We start from the raw sequence: 21,269 nt of genomic DNA, 5'->3' as shown, positions 1-21,269 counted from the left end.
AACAGAAAAATGCATTAAAATCACAATACATCATAGAAATAGCAACGTAAAATTTACTTTAAAAAAATAAATAAAATAAAAATATTTGAAAATTTATTTAAAAATAAAGGAAGGAAAGGAAAGAAAAGTGCAGATAGGACCTTTCAGTCATATACACGGCTAAACAGAAATGTTTTAAGTCTAGATTTGAACATGAACACAGAAGAGGCCTGTCTTACGACTTCAGGGAGGCTGTTCCAGATTTTAGCTGCAGAATATTGAAACGCTAATTCCCCTTGTTTAGTTCGGACTCTGGGAATCAACAGGAGGCCGGCCCCTGAGGTCCTCAGAGTACGAGATGGTTCATATGGCACTAACATGTCAGAGATGTACTTTGGTGCTCGGCCATGGAGAGACTTGTACACAAGCAGAGCTGCTTTGAAGTCTATTCTTTGAGGTACAGGGAGCCAGTGCAAAGACCTGAGCACAGGACTAATGTGATCATACTTCCTGGTTCTGGTCAAGACTCGAGCAGCAGCATTCTGGATGTACTGAAGCTGTTTTACAGCTCGTTTGGAGAGGCCGGTGAGCAGGCCGTTACAGTAGTCTAACCTACTGGAGACAAATGCATGAATAAGTATCTACAGGTCTGGCTTTGACACTATGTTTTTGATTTTGGCAATGTTTTTCAGATGGTAAAATGCCGCTGATGTTACTGACTTGATATGGCTGTTAAAGTTCAGGTCAGAGTCCATGATTACCCCTAGATTTCTGACTTGATTTGAGGGTTTAAGAGACAGAGAATGAAGGTAGCTGCTGACACTTTCTCTTTGTTTCTGTGGGCCAAAAATAATAACTTCGGTCTTGTTTGAGTTTAGCTGGAGAAAGTTGTTCCGCATCCACGCACTGATCTGTTGGAGGCAGTGGCTGAGTGAATCCACCGGCCCATATTCACCTGTTGTCAGTGACACATAGATCTGAGTATCATCTGCATAGTTGTGATAAGATATGTTATTACTGCGTATTAACTGCCCTAGTGGCAGCATGTAGAGGTTGAACAGAAGGGGTCCCAGGATCGATCCCTGGGGCACACCACAAGTCAAGGCCATGTAGTCTGAGACACAACTCCCAATTTCAACAAAGTATTTCCTGTCTTCCAGATAAGACTTGAGCCAACTTAGGGCAGATCCAGAGATGCCAACCCAGTCTTGGAGTCTGTGCAAAAGGATCCCATGATCAACAGTATCAAAGGCAGCACTCAGGTCTAGCAGGATTAAGACAGTGACTTTGCCATCATCAGTGTTCAGGCGGATGTCGTTTGCAGCATATGCGTTGCATAGAGGTTTCTGTGTGGGAAAATCCAACTAATATTTGTTGAAAGTGGATTAATATTGCTTTTGCTTTTTTGTTAATGTTAAAAGATACAATTTTAGGTATACTTCCCAATTTTTTTTATAGATTATCTTATTTGCGGCAAGTGGGGGGCTCGAAACATTTTCTTTTTCCTGGGGGGGGCTTTGCAAAAAATAATTGAGAAGCACTGATGTAAAGCAATGAAGAAAAGTTTCTCTAATGCTTGAGAGACAGCAGGCATGTTATAGCAGTGTTAAAACAGGCTGGTGTCTTACAGCTGAGATTCAGACAAATATTAATAATTTCTTTAACTGTAAAAGTTTTTATTCTTTGACTTAAACAGCACTAAATAATGATTAAAGCTGATCTTACGGGAAGAAGTAGGGAAAAGTATGTGTGATGTGTTAGATGGTGTGTGTTTTTTTTATTGTTAAAAGCTAGGATAATTGTTGTTTTTTGAGTAACTTCTTAGTTTACAGACTTTTGCTTTTAATATAACTTTGGCTGAATGACATTTTGGATTTTAGTTGAACATTTGGAGATGTTTGACAACAACAAAGAAATCTATTTTATTCTATCACACCACTAACTGATATCCAACAAAAATATAATTTAAAATAAAAAATGTTTCTGTTTTTACATATATTTTAGTCACTGTATTATTTTAAAATCTTCCCAACACAAAGTTTTTAGAGAAAAAATCCGGACAGATGCAGGAAAGAAACAGGTCGACCTTACAGTGGACGTTTAGGGCAAAGCCAGTTAATACCACATCAGTCATTTTTAAATAGTATTCTTAATTTAAAAAAACATGCATTAGCAAGATGTTTAATTTATTTAAAATGTGAAATAATTCTTGCTAGGGAGACAGACATGATGTTGCTGATGCATCTGATAGAAAGGGAGCAGAGGTAACTCCAGGTAGGAATAATTAAACTATTGAAGCCACAAAATCTAGATTATCATTCTGGTTTAAACTTCTGCTGACCATCTGTTCAATGTGGCTTTCTGGGAACGTAAGTGCAGGCATACATGACAAGTCAATCACAACAGAGAAGAACGGGGAGACAGGATCAGATGACGATGATAACTAGAGAGAAAGAGAGATGATCAGCTGATGATAAGGAGGCAGAAGAACAGAATGGTGCACAGGAGAGGGCTGGGGCAAGGCATAACTCAGAAGAGTCTTCTGAATGGCCTTCAACACACTAAATTGGGGAGTCTTTGAGACAATAATGGTTGAAAATGGCTCACAAAAATGTTCTGCTGGGCCACATGCATGATCAGATAAGACTATTAGATTTATACATTTAAACACAAAAGATGTGTTTTGTGGGTGTTTAGTCAGCTTGACGAGGGGTGGGTGGGGGCGTTTTTTTATATGGCCGCATACCCCTATGAAACTGGGTAGTTGCGTCCCTGAGAGTCCCCTTTGACTTGTTGAATCCATATTAGGTAAACTGCCAGGTGCTTGACCAGCTCATACTGATAAGGTGGTTCTTCTCATGTACAATAAATTTTTTTAGGGATTTTCCTTCACATTAGGTGAATACTGGTACTGACCAAATTGGACATTTTGATTTTTCTGTGTGAGTGTGATGTTCATAAATGTCCGTTGCTAAAGACTTCAACTTGTCACGACAACCCATCAGTTTAACCACATGTTCTGGTATTTTTATGCATCAATGGGAGAACCTGCAGCTTCAATTTTTGTTGTAATTTCACAGCAAATAGCTCTTCAAAAAATCTGCTAAAACTAACAGAGTAAACAGCTACAAAAACTAAATTGTGGATGATTGTTAATCACCTACTTTGTGAAAACAAGTAAAAAACTACTTGTGCAAGAAAACCTCTGGATGTAAACCTCACCAACCCTACCTGCTTCATTTTATTAGAAACAGAAGCAGGTGTTAGTATTACACAACAAATACCAAGTGGCAAAAAAAACACAATGGATTGTACCATTTGTTGGACCAGACAGCAAAACACAAAACTGCTAGTGCAAAAACTTGAGACACAGACTTACCTGTATAGCCAGCTATCACTCACATATCCTGGTTTTGTGCCAGGTTTTTCCTGTGCATTAAGAATTCTTTGCTTTCAACCAAAAACCCTGAGCTATAGGTGTTTGTATGGTTAGCCTTTTAACACCAGAGCTTTAGCTCCTGTGTTGACATTCTGTCGACTACCGTAAATCTTCAACCGTTTATGCACTATATACGCAAGTCCAACAGAGAAAAGCAACCTTGCAACTCTTAAAGTTAGTAATTTGTTGTATATCAATGCAAAGCTGATATGAAAAACTGCTTTTTTCACAAATTTAAAATCAACTGAATCTCAAAAATGGTCCAAGAGTTACGATATGTCATAGACCATGTGTTATTTAGGTTAAATTTGTGACATCTCCGGTTTTAAAGGGTTAAACAGTTGAAAGTTAAAACACAGGTATTTGCAGCAGCCAAAGAGCCGTAAAATCCAGACTGTACTAAGATGTCTGTTGGACAAAATTAATACAAGAATTGTTTAATCTTATCAGCTTTTTTAATTCAGTTTGTCAATAAATATAATGAAATTTCATTTTTTGAGTTTAATTGCATTTTATTTTTTGGAAACTTGCTCTTCATTTGGTCAAATGTGCTCAGAACTGATGGAATTTTTTTAAAGAAGAAAAAAAATTGCCAAATTCTAAGACAATGTTGGTCCAAAGGAATAGCTCATTCAGCTTTCTGTTCTGCTATGTGCTACACAAGTGTTCAAAACAATATGTAAAGGATGACATTTGTCAGCTGGGACCCTTGAGCAGAATGCGCAGCACAGATATCCAGGTTCTTCAGGACAACAAATAAGAAGTGGGGTTTTCGAAAAAGATGCTGCAGAACAACATAAGTTCTTTTTAGGGCTACGAAACAAAAAGCGGTTAAGACGGTGAGCTATGGAAAGTTGAAAAATAGTATTATATCAATAAGACCAAAACTGAGTTTTACTAAGCCCATCCTCCTTATTTCTGGCATCACCATTTGTTATTTTATCTACTCGGCTTTTGACTTGCAAACAACACTATCAATATAACATCAAAGCATCCCAAAGACACTCCCAACACCATTTCCACTATTTTTTTCTAAAGGAAAAGCCAAACAAAAGACCAAACAAAAATCAAGCCCATCTGAAAGGTATTTCCTCTCATCTAAGCCCATCATCATTCCAGCCTCATGTGCTTTCTGCTTTCAAACACCTAAAAGTAATTCTGCACCTTCACAAAGGTCCTCCCAATTTGAATAGGATTGGGTGATAACGTTCATAAACATGAGCACACATGACCGGCGAATGATCACAAACATCAAAAGCTGTCCATCAGTCACTAATGTGTTTGACAGGGCATTAGTCAGAAGGTATGCCATCTTATGAGGGAGAGATAAAATAGAAACAGAGAGGAAGAAATAGTCAGAGACCTGGTGAGTGTGTGTAAAGAGGACATGATATACGAGATGGTGTGGACTGGTGCACCTTTCATCATCTGCTCTATAAAGTTCAGCCAGTCATGAAATGAGGGCGTTAAAATCATACTGCTAACACAAACCATCAAACTGTACAGCTAGCTGCCAGAGTGCAGTTCTGAGCGGTCTGTAAGTCATACAAATGCATATTTTAAAACAAATGTAATGGGGGGGGGGGGGGGGATCAATGGAGAAGCTGTACAAGATTTTTGGTTGTTTCAAGATTGTAATAGTAAATTGTAATGTAATAGTAAAACTTGCTATGTTAATTGTGTTTTTGGTGTTTTTAACATATACTTGAGGCATTTTTCTCATGACATATAAAGAAAATTAGGCTTAAAATTACATTTCTGAGTATTTCTACATTCAAACTGTGGACGAAAGAAAAATGCAGTTGGGAAAAGCTCTAAAAAAGCTATAAATCCACTGAATTCCGATGCATTCACTTGCAGAAAAACAGATTGCAGATGTCTTTGTTTTCCTCATCCAAACTGGCATCTGACTCGAAGCTGTATGGCTCCAATATTGCTCACCATTTTTGCTGCAGCAATAATCTGGGTGAGGGGCTGTAAACTAGCAGGAGAGAGTGTAAATAGATCGATGAAGGGAAGTAGGGGCAGACTTACTTTGAGCCAACAGTTCTGTCCACAACTCAAATTTCTTATGAACTACTGTCTCTCTGCAAAAACTATGTCCTAAAAAGCAACACAAGCTTTTTGATTTTGGCTGGAAAAAAAAGACTTGTGGGAACTCGAGTCCGAAATACTCAGACCTTCTGATTTTTCCATAAGTAAGTATTGCCCCCCCCCCCCCCCCCCCCTGTGTGCAACACGAAAGGGAATGCACATACCACTAAAGCCAGCCTTTAACATTTCATTCTCTGACATCACTCAGTTCAAACAAGTCATTGTTATTTTTAACTTTCCAGAATGTTAAACATCCTTGCTGTGCAATTAAAAGAAAATTTAAATGACAAACATTTGTATCTGTGAGTTTGAAGCTTTTGCATGGGCGCATCAGTGTAAGGGGCAAGTGGGATTTACTGAGACCATAAACCCACAGATGCTTGTCGATGCATCTGCTGCAACGTCCCCTTCTCCCTTTCCCATATGCGCTCACAAAACACACCCAGCTATTCTACCTCCCTTAGTTTACTGCATTGCACCAGCAGTGGTTAGCACATAAGCACCAACACACAACTGAACGACAGAGAGAGGGGTGTGGGACGAGGAATATTGTTGGAACTACAAAGGGAACAGGACACAAATTGGAGCAAAACATTCACTTGTAGTCTCTAGCTATGGAGTTTCTCTTTTCTCTCTATTGATTCCACGGACACATTTTTAATACAACCTCATCAATAGCACTGGAGGTCTGACAAATGCATTTTTCAAACACTTGGCAGTCAATAGTCATTTAGTCTGTATCTTTGTCCCTTGAGTAAAGGCTCTCGATCAATTGAGGTGATGAAAATTCAAATAAATCTACAACAGGAATGAAGCAGAGCCCTCTTCTGTGTCCAGCATGGTTCAGTAGGTGCAGCTGTGTGATAAACCAGTAGGCACAGCCATATATTTCAATGTTGGCTCAGATAGAGGATGCAGAGGAGCAAGAATTTGCTGATTGTGAAAGTTGACAATTTAACAGATGCAGTGTATAAAGAACACAATGTAAACGGCACACATTAGTGAATTCTTGTGAATTAATCAAAGTGAAGTTCTTTCCTTTGAAAATAAATTTCTAAAAAAGGCCTTATGAGTCTAAATTTGTTAACTGGGGAATTGCAAGACACACCAGCGCTCCCTTTATGAATCAGACGCTCCTCTTTAAGACCCTCCAAGGGCCCGAACAACCCAAATCCCGCAGCACCCACATCGGGGCTGCATGTGAAAAGACTTTAAACGTGCTAACTGTCTTTTAGCTATCAAGAGCTAAAAATGGATAATGTCACTGTCAACTGAAAAAATAAATTCTCTCCGTTTAATTAAGATCAGTAATTTTCTTCTATTAACAGTCAACTTTATTAAAAACAATTGTTCACGAAGATGGTTTGACACAGTGCCATGATTAAAAAACACTCCCTGCTCTCACGTAGCATTTTTAAAATCCTGTTAAATTTGTAAAAAAAAAAAAAAAAATTCTACCCAAGCTTCTGCAACAAAGATGAAAACAAAACAAAAAACATAACAAAACATAAAAACATATACAAACTTAATTGTAGTTGAGCCAGGGGCCTGCAACCTTCAGCTCCTGAGCCACATGTGGCTCTTTTGCCCTTCCATTGTGGTTCTATGATTAATTAGAATTAAAATTAGTATAAAATTAGAATTAGAATAGGCTTTATTGTCATTGTGGCATGTTACGAGCACAACAAAAATTAAGAAGATTAAAGAAATATTTTAAAAAAATGCTTCTTTTAAAAGTAAGTCATTCATCTATTATTCCGCTGTATCCCTTTCAGGGTCACTGGGCTGCCGGCGCCTATCCCAGCCACTTGTGGGCATAGGCAGGGGACACCCTGGACAGGTCGCCAGTCTGTCACAGCGTAGTGTGTCCACAAATCACACACCCATGCACACTCACATTCACACTTAGGGACAATTTAGATCAACCAATTAACCTATGAAGCATGTTTTTGGACGGCGGGAGGAAGCTGGAGTCCCCAAAGAAAACCCACGCATGCATGGGAGAACATGCAAACTCCACACAGAAAGGTCCTCCATTTATGTTCTGGTTCAGGTCCCCCAGTCAGCCTTCTTGCTGTGAGGCAAGAGCGCTAACCACTGCGCCACTGCAGCCCCTTCTTCTTTTTAAAGTAACTTTAAACTAAAAACCAAGTAATAAGTATATTGAAAAACATGAAAACCAACTCAAATTTTATTCAATTTATTCACCTGGTTGAAGGACAGTGGGTATCACAAATCGAACTAAAACATTTTGACTAATTTTGTGTGTTGTTAACCAAAGGATGTTAGTAAGCATAATCAAAATAAAGTAACACAAGATTACAGGGCAGATTTTTCTATTTTTTTAATGAATTTAAGGATTTTAAGTCCGCCTTATGGTGCATAAAATACAGAAAAAGTGACTTAATTAGCACTGATTTTATTTTAGTTATTTAGATTTACAAATTTCTGGCTGACATGCACCACAAATGATAAGATAAAAAAATAACTGCTGTTACACTACCTTCTACAACATTTGCTGCATTGAGATGACCCTCTATGTGTTTCAAGGTGTCTTATTTTGAAAGGAAGTCACATGAACCTCTTTCAAAGCTTATAAACAATTTCATATTTTAAAAAACAGCAATTTTCTCACAATTATGTTTCAAATATTAAAATAAAAAATTGTTCATTTATATTGATCATAATAGTAACAATGACAAGAAAATCAGTGTCTAATCTTTCTGTAGGGTGAAGTAAGACTTTGTGGCTCCTGCTGGGTTGCACTCTGTGAGAAATGGACCCAAGTGGCTTATTAAGTGTTGATGGTTGCAGATCTTTGAGCTATGCATTCAAGTCTCTTACTCGCCCTTCATTTTTTAATCTCACAACTGTTGCTCTTTATTTTCTTTCATTTAAGCAGGAAGATTGTATTCCAGCTTAATTTTCTCCTCAATTCCTTTTTTTTTCCCTTCTTTTGATCCAGACTGTCAAAAGCATGCAACAAGGAGACAGTTGCATGCTGCCTAAGTTTATTTTCATTTATTTTTGTCATTTTCCACCAAATAGCAGAATGTTACTCAGACATCAAAAAGTAAAGAACTAGTTCAAGATTAGGAATGACTCCAAACCAGCACTGGAGCTCTTTGATCAATTCACTGCAAGTGTCCATTACTTCTCGCTAAGATTTCTTTACTGTACATCACAGTCCATCATGGTGCCACTATTTAAACCAAAACTGCGGGACAATTAAAACCCAAGGAGACCTAATTAAAGCCAGGGCTAAGACTCTAGTTTTTTCTAACAGAGCAGCAAAGCGCATCCCCAGGGCAAAATCTCCCCGACAGTTAATTATGCCATTATTCTATTATTCTAGTCTCAGAGTGGGGGCTTGGAGCCAAGTTGACCTCAAGGAACTTGGGGAGTAAGAAAAAGAGAAGCCCTGTATGCAAGGCAGCCCTGAGCTACTTCATAATTGTGACTTCTTCATCCATACCTCCTGTCTGTCACCAATAAACACTGCAGAAGATGAATAATGAGATGCTGACCCTTGTCCAGATTAAGAAAGTATGAAGTCCACTGTAATCTCTCCTCTTTGCCCCCACCTCGTGAATGTGATTACTTGCACATGACAGCAGTGTATTTGCATACACTGAATGATAATAGGAGTGAAGTTTGGGAAGTTGATGAAGGGGCAAAGATTGGGCTCTACTGAATCTTAGGCAAGCAAAATACCGTACTAGTCCTTTAATGAAAAAAAGACCAAAGAATTAACTTGTCTTGAGAACGTTTGACCTCACTGTGAGATGATGAGAGAAAAAACAAGTGTATGCAACCCAAAAAACATTGAATAAACCATAGATTAGTAACCCATTTCAATTTAATTCCATGCAAAAATAATTTCCCTGGAAAAAATTATAAAAATTATTTAACAGAGAAATGTTTGTCTTTTATGTTGGTCTAAAGTCATTTTATAAAATCGTTTTGATAAGTTATCTGACATGTAAAAATTTATTGAGGGAACAATGTAGGGATAAAAGAGCCACATTTGGCTATGGAGCCTCAAGGCCTGTTCACACCGGGACGAATTTCGCCGGCGATTTTCGCCGACGTTTAACGCCTCGTGACTAAACAAAGGGCACCAATGAGAGTCTGCACACCGACGCGAAAAAACGCCACGCGTTTAAGCGTCAAAAAAAAAAAACGCCTCGGGTTCGTTTTTTTTTTTCGACGCACCAATGAGAATGGCGCTTTTGCTCACGTGTCTGGAGCTTCTGAAGTTACAGTAAAACACAACTTGGGGGCGCTCAACACAAAACTGCCTTGCTGAGCACACATACCAGCGAAGAAGATAGACGCCAAGTAGCGTCTACACAGCCGCGAAGCAATAATGACGGACATTCTAAAACATCCCCGAACCAAGCACCAGTTGGAGCTACTGGTGCTTGAAATATTCATGTTTTCTTTGTTTGATTCTGACAAGCGTGTAAATACTTGCTCTCTTCTTCTGAGTGAAAAGCGACTTTAAGAAGCGTAAAGTTGCGCAGCGCCACCTTGTGTACAGGAGTATTTCTGTTTTACATTAAGCGCCATCTAATGTCAGGGAATGAAATTGCATGTTCGCTCGGCTCATCGTCAGCGAAAATCGCCTGGGTGTGAACGCAAAAAACGTGGCGAAAAACGCTGGCGAATAACTATGGGGCGCCGAATGTAAAAATTCACCTCATGAAAATTTTGTGTCACTTTTACCACATTTAGACATTTCTTTCCATTTATGCTGCATTTATATCACATTTTGTCTATATTTATCACCAATAAAAAAACAATCTGTGACTTGAGGATATGTACTTTTAGAGGTTAAAATTAAAACTAAATGTTAATGATAAATAATAAATATTAATGTATATGTAAATAATAAATGTAAATGTTAAATCGAAACACATACCTATATCCCAAACGTAAATATAAATGTTAAATGTATATGTTATATCTAAATGTAAACCTAAATGTTAAATGTAAATGTTAAATATAAATCTAAATATAAATGTAAATGTTAAAAATAAATGTTAAATATATATCTAAATGTTACATTTAAATGTAAATGTGAAATGTAAATGTTATATCTAAATATAAATATTAAATCAAAGACTAAATAGAAGTATAAATGTTAAATGTGATTATTAAATGTAAACCTAAATATTAAATGCAAATGAAAATCTAAATGTGAAATGCTAAATTTAAATGTATATCTAAATGTTAAATCTAAATGTTAAATCTAAATATTAAATGTAAATGTTAACTCTAAATGTAAATGTTAAATACAAATTTTATATCTAAATATAAATGTTAAATCTAAATATAAATATAAATGTAAATGTTAAATGTTAATGTTAATATTAAAAGTAAATGTAAATCCAAATGTTAAATGTTAAATGTAAATGTAAATGTTAAATATAAATGTAAATGTTAAATGTAAATGTAAATCTAAATGTTCCGCCTAAATGTTAAATATAAATGTTGACTTTAAATGTTTGGGAAATATGCTAATGTGGCCACGCCCCTCACCGAATAGAGCGGTCCTTGTTCAGACGAAAATTGAACCTTAATCATGGCAAACTCTTTGAGACCTGAGGATATTGAAAGGGCCGTTGTTTCAGGAGTGCGAGCTGCATTGCAAGGTGTCCTGGCACCTACACCTGCTGCTGCAAATCTGGTAAGTGGAAAAGTTAAATAAAATAAAATAAAATAGTTCTATAATACTATTATGTGGAAACGGATTCTTAGCTAGCTAAACAGCTAGTCTTTCCAAGCTAGTCTTAATTTTTTTTAGCTAACAAATGGCTAACGTTATCAAGGCATCTTTTGACATTACAGTGTAATAATATAATGCTATTTTGTAACTTCCTTGACACATAATGATGAAAGATCTCTCTGAGTAGGCCTGCTATGTATGTCTGTGGTATTTTTATGCCTCTTTACATCACTGAAACTCTAAATGAAAAAAAGAAAATTGGAGGGAGGGGGGTCTTTTTTATTTATTGCTTGTCTTCTTTCTCATTACAGATCTTTCTTATTTGCTAAAATCTGCTACAATCACTTATTTTCAATGTAAACTTTCTCTGTTCCATGCTCCTACTCTACAGGTTAACACATCATCACCATCCACAAGTTCTGCCGCTTCACACAGACCGGTAAGACCGTCATCAGTTGTTTTCTTCCATTGAGTACAGTGATTACATTTTTTACAACTGTTGTTTTTTATTTTTATAGTTTAGTGTTTAACTGATTTTTAAAAAGTAACAAAACATCCATATTATTGTTCTTCTTCTACCACCGCCCACCTCAGGTCAACACTCTGCCGCCACCCATAGCATCCACAAGTTCAGCCACATCTGCAGGGGCTGGCACATCCCAGAGATTGGTAAGAACTGAATGACTTATTTACTTTTAATGAGTATAATTACAATCAATTTTGTTGTGAAAATGTACCTTTTAATATGTTTTTTTATTTGTTCGGCGAACAGATTATATTTTGTTATATGTAGAAGTAATTCACTTTGTCTGTTTTTGTCCCTTTTTTTACCTATGGTGTTAGGTTGGAACAACCCTAATTTCCAAAGAGGACATTGAAAGATTAATATTCTTGGGGACAACACTCTCAGAAACGGCATCAATCTTGGAAATATCAAGACCAACGTTGTACAAGCTTATGAGAGAGTATGGCATAAAACACCAAAAATTCAGTGACATTTCCGATCAGGAACTGGATGAAGTAATTCGTGCAATAAAATCAAATCACCCTCATGTTGGAGAGGTTATGCTCAATGGACATTTGCGTGCCAGGAACATCATAGTTCAAAGACATCGTCTCAGAGACTCAGTGCAAAGGGTTGATTTTGCTGGAGCACAGTCTAGGAGAACATCAGCAGTGCAAAGAAGAACATACTCTGTCCCCTTTCCAAACTATATATGGCACATTGACGGCAACCATAAGCTCATAAGATGGAAATTAGTCATTCATACTGCAATTGATGGGTACAGCAGATTTTTGACTTTTCTGCATTGTTCTAACAACAATCGTGCTGCAACTGTCCTGGATCTATTTAGGAAAGCTGTGAACAAGTTTGGATGGCCTATGCACATAAGAACTGATCATGGAGGGGAAAATGTTTTGATTTGGGAGGACATGAGAGTGCACAAAGGAGTAAGTTCTGTGTTGACAGGGAGCTCTGTTCATAATCAACGTGTTGAGCGATTTAATCGTGATTTGAACTGTAACTGCCGAAACGTGTATGCGCCCATTTTCTATGAGCTAGAATCCCTGAACATGCTGGATGTAGACAACCCGACTGATTTATTTTGCCTCCATTATGTATACATTCCCAGAATCAACTGCACACTTGAGGAATTTCAGGCAGCATTCAACAGTCATTCCATCTCCTCTGAGGGAAACAAAACCCCTGTTCAGCTTTTCACTCAAAACACTTGTTTTCCAATGCCGAATTCTGCAACTTGTGCTTCGGTAACTGAGAGAAGCCCAGAATCACGACAAAGCTCAGATTACCTCTTCACACCACTTACTGATCAAGACTTGCAAGAACTGTCTGCAAACGTGAACCCACTAGAAAATGATGGAAACCAAGGAAAAACACTGTATCAGAAAGTGCAAGAATTTATATATAATAAACTAGCTACTGGGTAGCACTGTTGAATGTTTTTGACATCTATGCAAGTTTACTGATATTGTGATTAAAAAAATATCACCAAATATTTGGTCTTTTATTTCCCTGCAGAGTTTTCAAAAATTCCTTATACAGACGTATCATTTTTTAACAACATACAGTGGTAGACAAAATTGTTGGTATCCTTAGTTAAAGAACAAAGGTCCACAATGCTCGCTGAAATGACTTGAAACGTTCAAAAGTAACAATAAATAAAAATTTATTGAAAATTAAATAATCAAAATCAGCCATTACTTTTGAGTTGTTGATTAACAGAATTATTAAACAAAAAAAGAAAACTAATGAATTAGGGCTGGACAAAAATGATGGTACCCATAACTTCATATTTTGTTGCACAACCTTTTGAGGCAATCACTGCAATTAAACTGTTTCTGTATTTGTCAATGAGCCTTCTGCACCTGTCCACAGGTATTCTGGCCCACTCCTCATGAGCAAACTGCTCCAGTTGTCTCAGGTTTGACGGGTGTCTTCTCTAAATGGCATGTTTCAGCTTCTTCCACAGATGTTCAATGGGATTTAGATCTGGGCTCATAGAAGGCCACTTCAGAATAGTCCAATGCTTTTCTCTTAGCCATTCTTGGGGGTTTTTGGCTGTGTGTTTTGGATGGTTGTCCTGTTGGAAGACCCATGACCTCCGACTGAGACCAAGCTTTCTGACACTTGGCAGCACATTTCTACCCAGAATGCCTTGATAATCTGGAGATTTCATTTGACCTTGTACAACTTCAAGACACTCTGTGCCAGATGCAGCAAAGCAGCCCCAAAACAGAACTGAGCCTCCTCCATGTTTCACAGTAGGGACAGCGCTCTTTTCGTTGTATGCTTCATTTTTGAGTCTACGAACATAGAGCTGATGTGCCTTACCAAAAAGCTCCAGTTTGGTCTCATCTGTCCAAAGGACATTTTCCCAGAAGCTTTGTGGCTTGTCAACATGCATTTTTGCAAATTCCAGTCTGGTTTTTCATGATTTCCTTTCAACAGTGGTGTCCTCCTTGGTCGTCTCCCATGAAGTCCACTCTGGCTCAAACAACCACGAATGGTGTGATTTGACACTGATGTACCTTGATCTAGGAGTTCACCTTAAAGGTGAACTCTAGGAGTTCACCTTTAAGGTCTTTGGAGGTTGTTCTAGGTTCTTTGGATGCAGTTCCAACTATCCGTCTCCTCAATTTGTCATCAATTTTCCTCTTTCTCTTCGTCCAGGGAGGTTGACTACTGTCCTGTGGGTCTTAAACTTCTGAATAGTATGTGCCACTGTCGTCACAGGAACTTCAAGCTGCTTAGAGATGGTTTTATAGCCTTTACCTTTACGATGTTTGTCTATAATTTTGTTGCTAATGTCCTGGGACAATTCTCTCCTTGGCTTTCTGTTGTCCATGTTCAGTGTGGTACACACTTTTTCACCAAACATTAGTTTGTTTTTTTAAATAAATCTGTTAATCAACAACTCAAAAGTAATGGGTGATTTTGATGATTTAAATTTCAATACAATATAATTTATTCTTACTTTTGAACTTTTCAAGTCATTCCAGTGAGCATTGTGGAATTTCTTTCTTTAACTGAGGGGTACCAACTATTTTGTCCACCACTGCAGTTCATTGTAAGAGCAAGTCAGGGCACTAGAGGAAATACTGAAAAGAAGGACTTGGTCTACTCTAAAAGCAATGACACAACATCTAGTTTAATTGTTTGTTTAATGCTTCATCATTTGAGTTTGTAATTGAAACCTTTTCCATAAAGAATGAACATCCAATAGGCTTTACATGTGAGACAACGTATGCAAACACTTTCAACACACAACCATGTTGCTCTGCTAAACAAACATCTATTGACATTTCAAAAATTAACCTATTATTTGAAATGGATCAACATGAAATAATGGGTGTACTCTCTCTGGTGTTCAGAAAATGCATACTTTTCTACAGACAATACCAATTCCTTCCCATAGAAAATAAATAAATATGTTTCCCGAACAAACAGATCCAAATCTATATTTTACCATTTTTCCTCTTTTGTAACTTTTCACATTTAACTGTTGTCTTGAGTGGCTTTACATGGAAACAGAAAAAAGAAAACCGTTCAACATTTCCTGTTTTTGTTTAATTAAATACAATTTGCTCATCAAACAGCAGAAACAGATCCTCAACAAAGACACAAGTAGCACATTTTCCTGCTTTTATGAATTAACTAAAATTATTAATAACATTTAAACATAGCAAAATTCCATACAAAGACAATTTTTTTATATTTATTAATACAACAGAAGTAAAAAAAAACAGAAAAACATCCCTGAGGTGTTTTGGATTAATACAAATAACGTATCCATTCTTCTACATTTCTTCTCTTCTCCACTTTATTTTCCCTTCTTACTCACCTGGACCCTTTTCCCTGGAATATATTTTCATGTTTATTTAAACTGCACTAAAATTTGCTCCATTCATAAGCGCTACTAGGAAGTTATATTCAAACTCATCATTGTCAGCTAGATTTTTGGAATTTACAAAGATTTCAAGCTCATTTGAGCACGTATGAGCGACTGGAAGGTACTTGTTTTCATTATGAACAAAGCTTAACTTTGGACCTGGTTGAAATCCAACTGCTGGAACTCTGCTACTTCCAGTCACAAAGGCGAGAATATGTCCAGGATTTAAATTTCTGAGAAAGGTCTTCTCTGCTTCTGTCAGGGTTCTGCCATGAAGACATTCCTCAACTTCTCTTTCTGTCATTGTAAGATTTTATTAGAAAAAAAAAAGCAGAAAAAACAATATTCAGTTTCACTTGTTCTTCAGTGCAATAAATTGTTCTTTTAATACTGCAAAACTGGTTGTCTAAAATTTCTACAAAGTTTACATTTTCAATATGACGGGTAAATGTGCTAATGAATTTTTATTTTTTAAACTCCACATTTTCCCTTACCTGAAATTTTTTAGACAAATTATTCACTTTATTTGGAACCATATAAAAAATGTTTTTCTATTGAATTGAATATAATTCCATACCTTCGTAATTTTGTATACTAAAAAGAAACATTTAAAGTTCCAAAATGATAATTAAATATGCCAGCAGTAGCTAAAATGTAATGCTTACTGAAAATCAGCATTTAAAAGAAAAAAAATGTATAAGACTTTAGGTCTAAGTGCAAATTAGAGCAAATTGTGGCTTGTCTGCTTTATTTATTTTACCTTGAACACTATTGAGGAAATCTCTGAACTTAACCACCATCAGCTCTTCTTTTGGTCGTTTGTTGCTTCCCAGAACGGAGTAGCTGGTCTTCAGAAGGGTAGCAACCACATCTGCTGTAAGATCACTGCGAACCTTGGGCATCTCTAAAAGAACCCGAAGGGGAAGGTTCTCTTTCAGAAGTGGTAGGAGCTGTAAATACATAACATCTAGTTATTTTTATACATTTCTGATCAACTTTTACCTACAAACCATACACTAATGAACGTCAGCCTAGACTTACCTCATAACATTCCAACCCCTCAGCTAACTGATCGTAGCAGCTCTTTCGTTGTAGTAGAACATGGAAAATGTTGTCCATGGTAACAGGGTTTGGAAGACCTTCAATTTGGTACCTCCATGACTCACAGGATTCTATTGCTCGTTGCAGATCATCATCAGTTGTTGCTTGATCAATCTTAAAATGTCAGGAGAAAATATGTGTTTATGAAATGTCAATTTGTATTTTAATTGCCAACACCTTCCCTGACACTTTACGTAGAAAAATAGTTAGAAAATGAATGATAAAATTATTACAGAGTTTAACCACTTTCATATACATACTGTCTTGAGGCTGTCTCTAAGTTCCACATCGGCAACATCCTCTGGAGAAACGCGGATGTCGAACATACGCCCAGTCAGCAGGTAGTCCAAGACAACAAAGGAAAGGAGAGCAGGACATTCTCCACCTTGGACAATGATGGTAGACATCATCTGACCAATAGTGCGGTAGACTCGATTTTGGACATGTGAAACATTTAGTCTTGGAATGAAGCCATTGGGGGACTCTGCAGATCAAATAAAATATGTTCATGTCAGCTTTAAACAAACTTAATTTTATTAAACGAAAATTATCTATGCAGTCTGTTATTAACTTCAATCTCTCATTTAACTAATGAAAAATAAAAAAGAATTCACCCTCAAATGCCCCACTTTCTTGGAAAATTGCTTTAACAAGCAAGCGAAAGAATTCTCGACGGGGACCTCCAAGATCTTCTGCATCTTCTGTGGTGTTTTCATCACTGGCAAAGGTTACATACAGCATATCGGTGCTTTCAACAAATCTTGGTCGCCGGAATTGTCGGATCGCAGATGTCCACACATTTCTTCGGCTGACAATGATTGACCTAAATCCTTCTGTAACAACCATTTCACTGTGAGCTTTTACAATTCCAGTTATTTCTTCTGTTGTCAACGTTTTAATAGACCTTGAAAAGATAAAACAGCAGATGTCATCGTTACAAAGATCTGAAAAAGGAAAATATTGTCAATAATTAAATGTAATACTGAAATAATTAAAACCTCGACTCTTGTGGAACCTGGACAGTTTCTTCTTCCAAACTGCGTCTGATGGCTTCCTCGACTGCCTCCTCTTCTTCAAAATCAAGTGGTCTTGAAAAGAGATTCAAAAAGAAGAAGAAAAAGCTAAATTGGACGAAAAAAATGTAAATGAACTGGTTTTTCTAACAAATCCAGTATAAAACATACATGAAATCAGAGAAACGAGTGCCTCCTTGTTCGGTCTCATGTTCTCGATTTCTGGCATCTGCCTCCATTGGTTCATATTGACCGTCAACATTAGATTGCTCCAATGTCTCAAGATCTAAATGGAACAGATTGAGCAGAAGACACATTATGAAATGATAGTTGGAAAAAAAAAGGATGCAAACGACACTCTGGAAATGACCAATACGTTGATCAAAATCAATCAGGTAGTGTGGGATTGCTGATGTAACATGGGGGTTGGATGGAATACAGGTTGATAAACTTAACCTTGAAACTACCCACCTCTACTCTGAAAAGTTGGACTTTCAAAGTCACTGTCATCCGTGTCAAAAACTCTATGCTGAATGATAAGATGTGGAAATTTTGTGTAAGAAAGCAATTTTAAAAGCATATAAATTGTAATTTAGACATAACAAGCATGACTAAATGTTCAAAGTTAATTTGTGATTGCAAAAACAATTTACAACAATAAAAAGTGTCACATGTAAAGATGATGCTGTGCTTAGTTATGTTCATATTTAAATAATTTTAACAAAAATCGCATGCAAATAGTATTACATGAAAAAGGTTTACCAGTACTATCACTATCAAGCTCACCTGTGTTGGCAATTCCATTTCAGCCATAATGTAAAGACAGGTATTTGAGCAAACGGAAGAAACTTCTTTCCCCCCCCAGGGAACGTTGGGTGTGACATTGGGCTTCATTAATTTTTTGCACCCTTTTATTGTGCTCAAGAACTGAAAAGGGAAAACATCATGCTCGGAGATGCCAAATGATCCTCTGAAGATAGCAGAAATTTCTTCTCTGAGCTGATCTTCAGACCACTCGGTGGTAAAGGAAATTTTTCCAATTAGACCAGCTTGAGCCAAGCGACTCCTGTTTTCTCCTCTAGGTATGACGAAAACTGATTCCCTTGGAGAAAATGGCAAACATACAACGTCTTTTGTAAACGTTTTCACGTTTTTTCTTTGCTGATATCCTGATCGACCTCTTCTTGATTGAAAATATGATGGAAAAGGAACCTGTTAAGAAGAGAGGACACAAGATTTATTCTTAAAAATTAACAAAACTAGATCAAAGTTAATGGAAAATGGCGTATACTTATATAGCGCTTTCTACCCTCTTTCGAAGGCCCAAAGCGCTTTACAGTCACAGTTCCATTCACCCATGCACACACACAGTCACACACTGGTGGCGGCTCCACTGCCGAACACACTGGCGCCAACCTCCCACCAGAGGCAAGGTGGGGTTCAGCGTCTTGCCCAAGGACACTTCGACACATGGGCAAGAATCTAACCTTTAATCTTATGATCATGGGTCGACCGTCCTACACCTGCACCACGGCTGCCCAAATGGGTCAGCAGCAGTCATTACTAAGGTATAAACCAGTGGTGGGCAAACTTAGGCACGGTGGCCATTTGCATCCCTAAAAACGATTAATCAAGCCTGCCAAATTGTAATTACTTATACTAATTATCCTTACTGTTTTATTTGCCCTGGTATGTAGCCATATGAATTTATTGATCTTTTTGTAGGAGCAGAAAGTTATTGGGCATTCATGTGGTGTTGGAAGATGTTTTTTTCAGACATTTGCGCATGTTTTCCAAGTCTGAAAGTTTTTTCATAATTTCTCTAATTTTGCCTTTTTCTCTGACGGACATCCACCCTTGGGTGCAATTTGCACAAACATGAGAACAAAAGCCAAAGCTTTGAAATAAAACCTGTTTTAAAGACATAAAGTTTTAATCAAGGTTAAAGCATGTTTTCGTCCATATTCTAAGTTATTTCTTTCTATTATGATACAGATTCCCAAAACACTCCACACCATCTATGGCCCACGAGTTGAAAAGTTTGCCCATCTCTGATATAAACTTACAGAACTCATATAAACAGGAATATATATTCGGTAACAAAATATAATCTGTTCGCCGAACAAATAAAAAAACATATTAAAAGGCACATTTTCACAACAAAATTGATTGTAATTATATTCATTAAAAGTAAATAAGTCATTCAGTTCTTACCAATCTCTGGGATGTGCCAGCCCCTGCAGATGTGGCTGAACTTGTGGATGCTATGGGTGGCGGCAGAGTGTTGACCTGAGGTGGGCGGTGGTAGAAGAAGAACAATAATATGGATGTTTTGTTACTTTTTAAAAATCAGTTAAACACTAAACTATAAAAATAAAAAACAACAGTTGTAAAAAATGTAATCACTGTACTCAATGGAAGAAAACAACTGATGACGGTCTTACCGGTCTGTGTGAAGCGGCAGAACTTGTGGATGGTGATGATGTGTTAACCTGTAGAGTAGGAGCATGGAACAGAGAAAGTTTACATTGAAAATAAGTGATTGTAGAAGATTTTAGCAAATAAGAAAGATCTGTAATGAGAAAGAAGACAAGCAATAAATAAAAAAGACCCCCCTCCCTCCAATTTTCTTTTTTTCATTTAGAGTTTCAGTGATGTAAAGAGGCATAAAAATACCACAGACATACATAGCAGGCCTACTCAGAGAGATCTTTCATCATTATGTGTCAAGGAAGTTACAAAATAGCATTATATTATTACACTGTAATGTCAAAAGATGCCTTGCTAAAAAAAATTAAGACAAGCTTGGAAAGACTAGCTGTTTAGCTAGCTAAGAATCCGTTTCCACATAATAGTATTATAGAACTATTTTATTTTATTTTATTTAACTTTTCCACTTACCAGATTTGCAGCAGCAGGTGTAGGTGCCAGGACACCTTGCAATGCAGCTTGCACTCATGAAACAACGGCCCTTTCAATATCCTCAGGTCTCAAAGAGTTTGCCATGATTAAGGTTCAACTTTCGTCTGAACAAGGACCGCTCTATTCGGTGAGGGGCGTGGCCACATTAGCATATTTCCCAAACATTTAAAGTCAACATTTATATTTAACATTTAGGCGGAACATTTAGATTTACATTTACATTTAACATTTACATTTATATTTAACATTTACATTTACATTTAACATTTAACATTTGGATTTACATTTACTTTTAATATTAACATTAACATTTAACATTTACATTTAACATTTATATTTATATTTAGATTTAGATTTAACATTTATATTTAGATATAAAATTTGTATTTAACATTTACATTTAGAGTTAACATTTACATTTAATATTTAGATTTAACATTTAGATTTAACATTTAGATATACATTTAAATTTAGCATTTCACATTTAGATTTTCATTTGCATTTAATATTTAGGTTTACATTTAATAATCACATTTAACATTTATACTTCTATTTAGTCTTTGATTTAATATTTATAT

The 21,269-nt window shown here is 36.7% G+C and overlaps 2 protein-coding genes across 2 annotated transcripts in view; one reads left to right on the top strand and one right to left on the bottom strand.

The window, feature by feature from the left end:
• The window catches only part of LOC105357089 (uncharacterized), a 73,399-nt gene extending 60,142 nt beyond the window's left edge, over window positions 1–13,257 (top strand). The window contains exons 2-4 of the mRNA XM_078942273.1: window positions 11,635–11,682; window positions 11,838–11,912; window positions 12,087–13,257. Of these exons, the coding sequence (XP_078798399.1) occupies window positions 12,201–13,193 (993 nt within the window). The 5' untranslated portion in view covers window positions 11,635–11,682; window positions 11,838–11,912; window positions 12,087–12,200 and the 3' untranslated portion in view covers window positions 13,194–13,257. The remainder of the gene's footprint in view (window positions 1–11,634; window positions 11,683–11,837; window positions 11,913–12,086) is intronic.
• A 1,659-nt stretch (window positions 13,258–14,916) lies between these two features.
• On the bottom strand, window positions 14,917–20,690 carry LOC111946964 (G2/M phase-specific E3 ubiquitin-protein ligase-like). The gene is made up of 12 exons (XM_078941678.1): window positions 20,671–20,690; window positions 20,214–20,261; window positions 19,984–20,058; window positions 18,556–18,981; window positions 18,241–18,298; window positions 17,941–18,055; window positions 17,755–17,844; window positions 17,371–17,660; window positions 17,017–17,240; window positions 16,697–16,870; window positions 16,416–16,605; window positions 14,917–15,952 (listed from the first exon to the last, which is right to left on the bottom strand). The coding sequence occupies exons 4-12, from the start codon at window positions 18,661–18,663 to the stop codon at window positions 15,645–15,647; spliced, it is 1,557 nt and encodes a 518-aa protein (XP_078797804.1). The 5' UTR covers window positions 18,664–18,981; window positions 19,984–20,058; window positions 20,214–20,261; window positions 20,671–20,690; the 3' UTR covers window positions 14,917–15,644.
• Window positions 20,691–21,269: the final 579 nt, after the last annotated feature.

This window comes from Oryzias latipes, chromosome 23 (genome assembly GCF_053564925.1).
Source record: "Oryzias latipes strain Hd-rR chromosome 23, Olatipes_Hd-rR_3.1".
Lineage (NCBI taxonomy): Eukaryota > Metazoa > Chordata > Actinopteri > Beloniformes > Adrianichthyidae > Oryzias > Oryzias latipes.
This window is presented reverse-complemented; position numbering and strand designations above follow the sequence as displayed.

Coding starts and splice junctions, on each gene's coding strand:
- LOC111946964 (XM_078941678.1), bottom strand. CDS start 18,663: ATGAAGCCCAATGTCACACCCAACGTTCCCTGGGGGGGGAAAGAAGTT. Junction 18,056..18,240: donor TCCAACTTTTCAGAGTAGAG/GTGGGTAGTTTC, acceptor TGTTCCATTTAG/ATCTTGAGACATTGGAGCAA. Junction 16,871..17,016: donor TTAGAGACAGCCTCAAGACA/GTATGTATATGA, acceptor TGACATTTTAAG/ATTGATCAAGCAACAACTGA.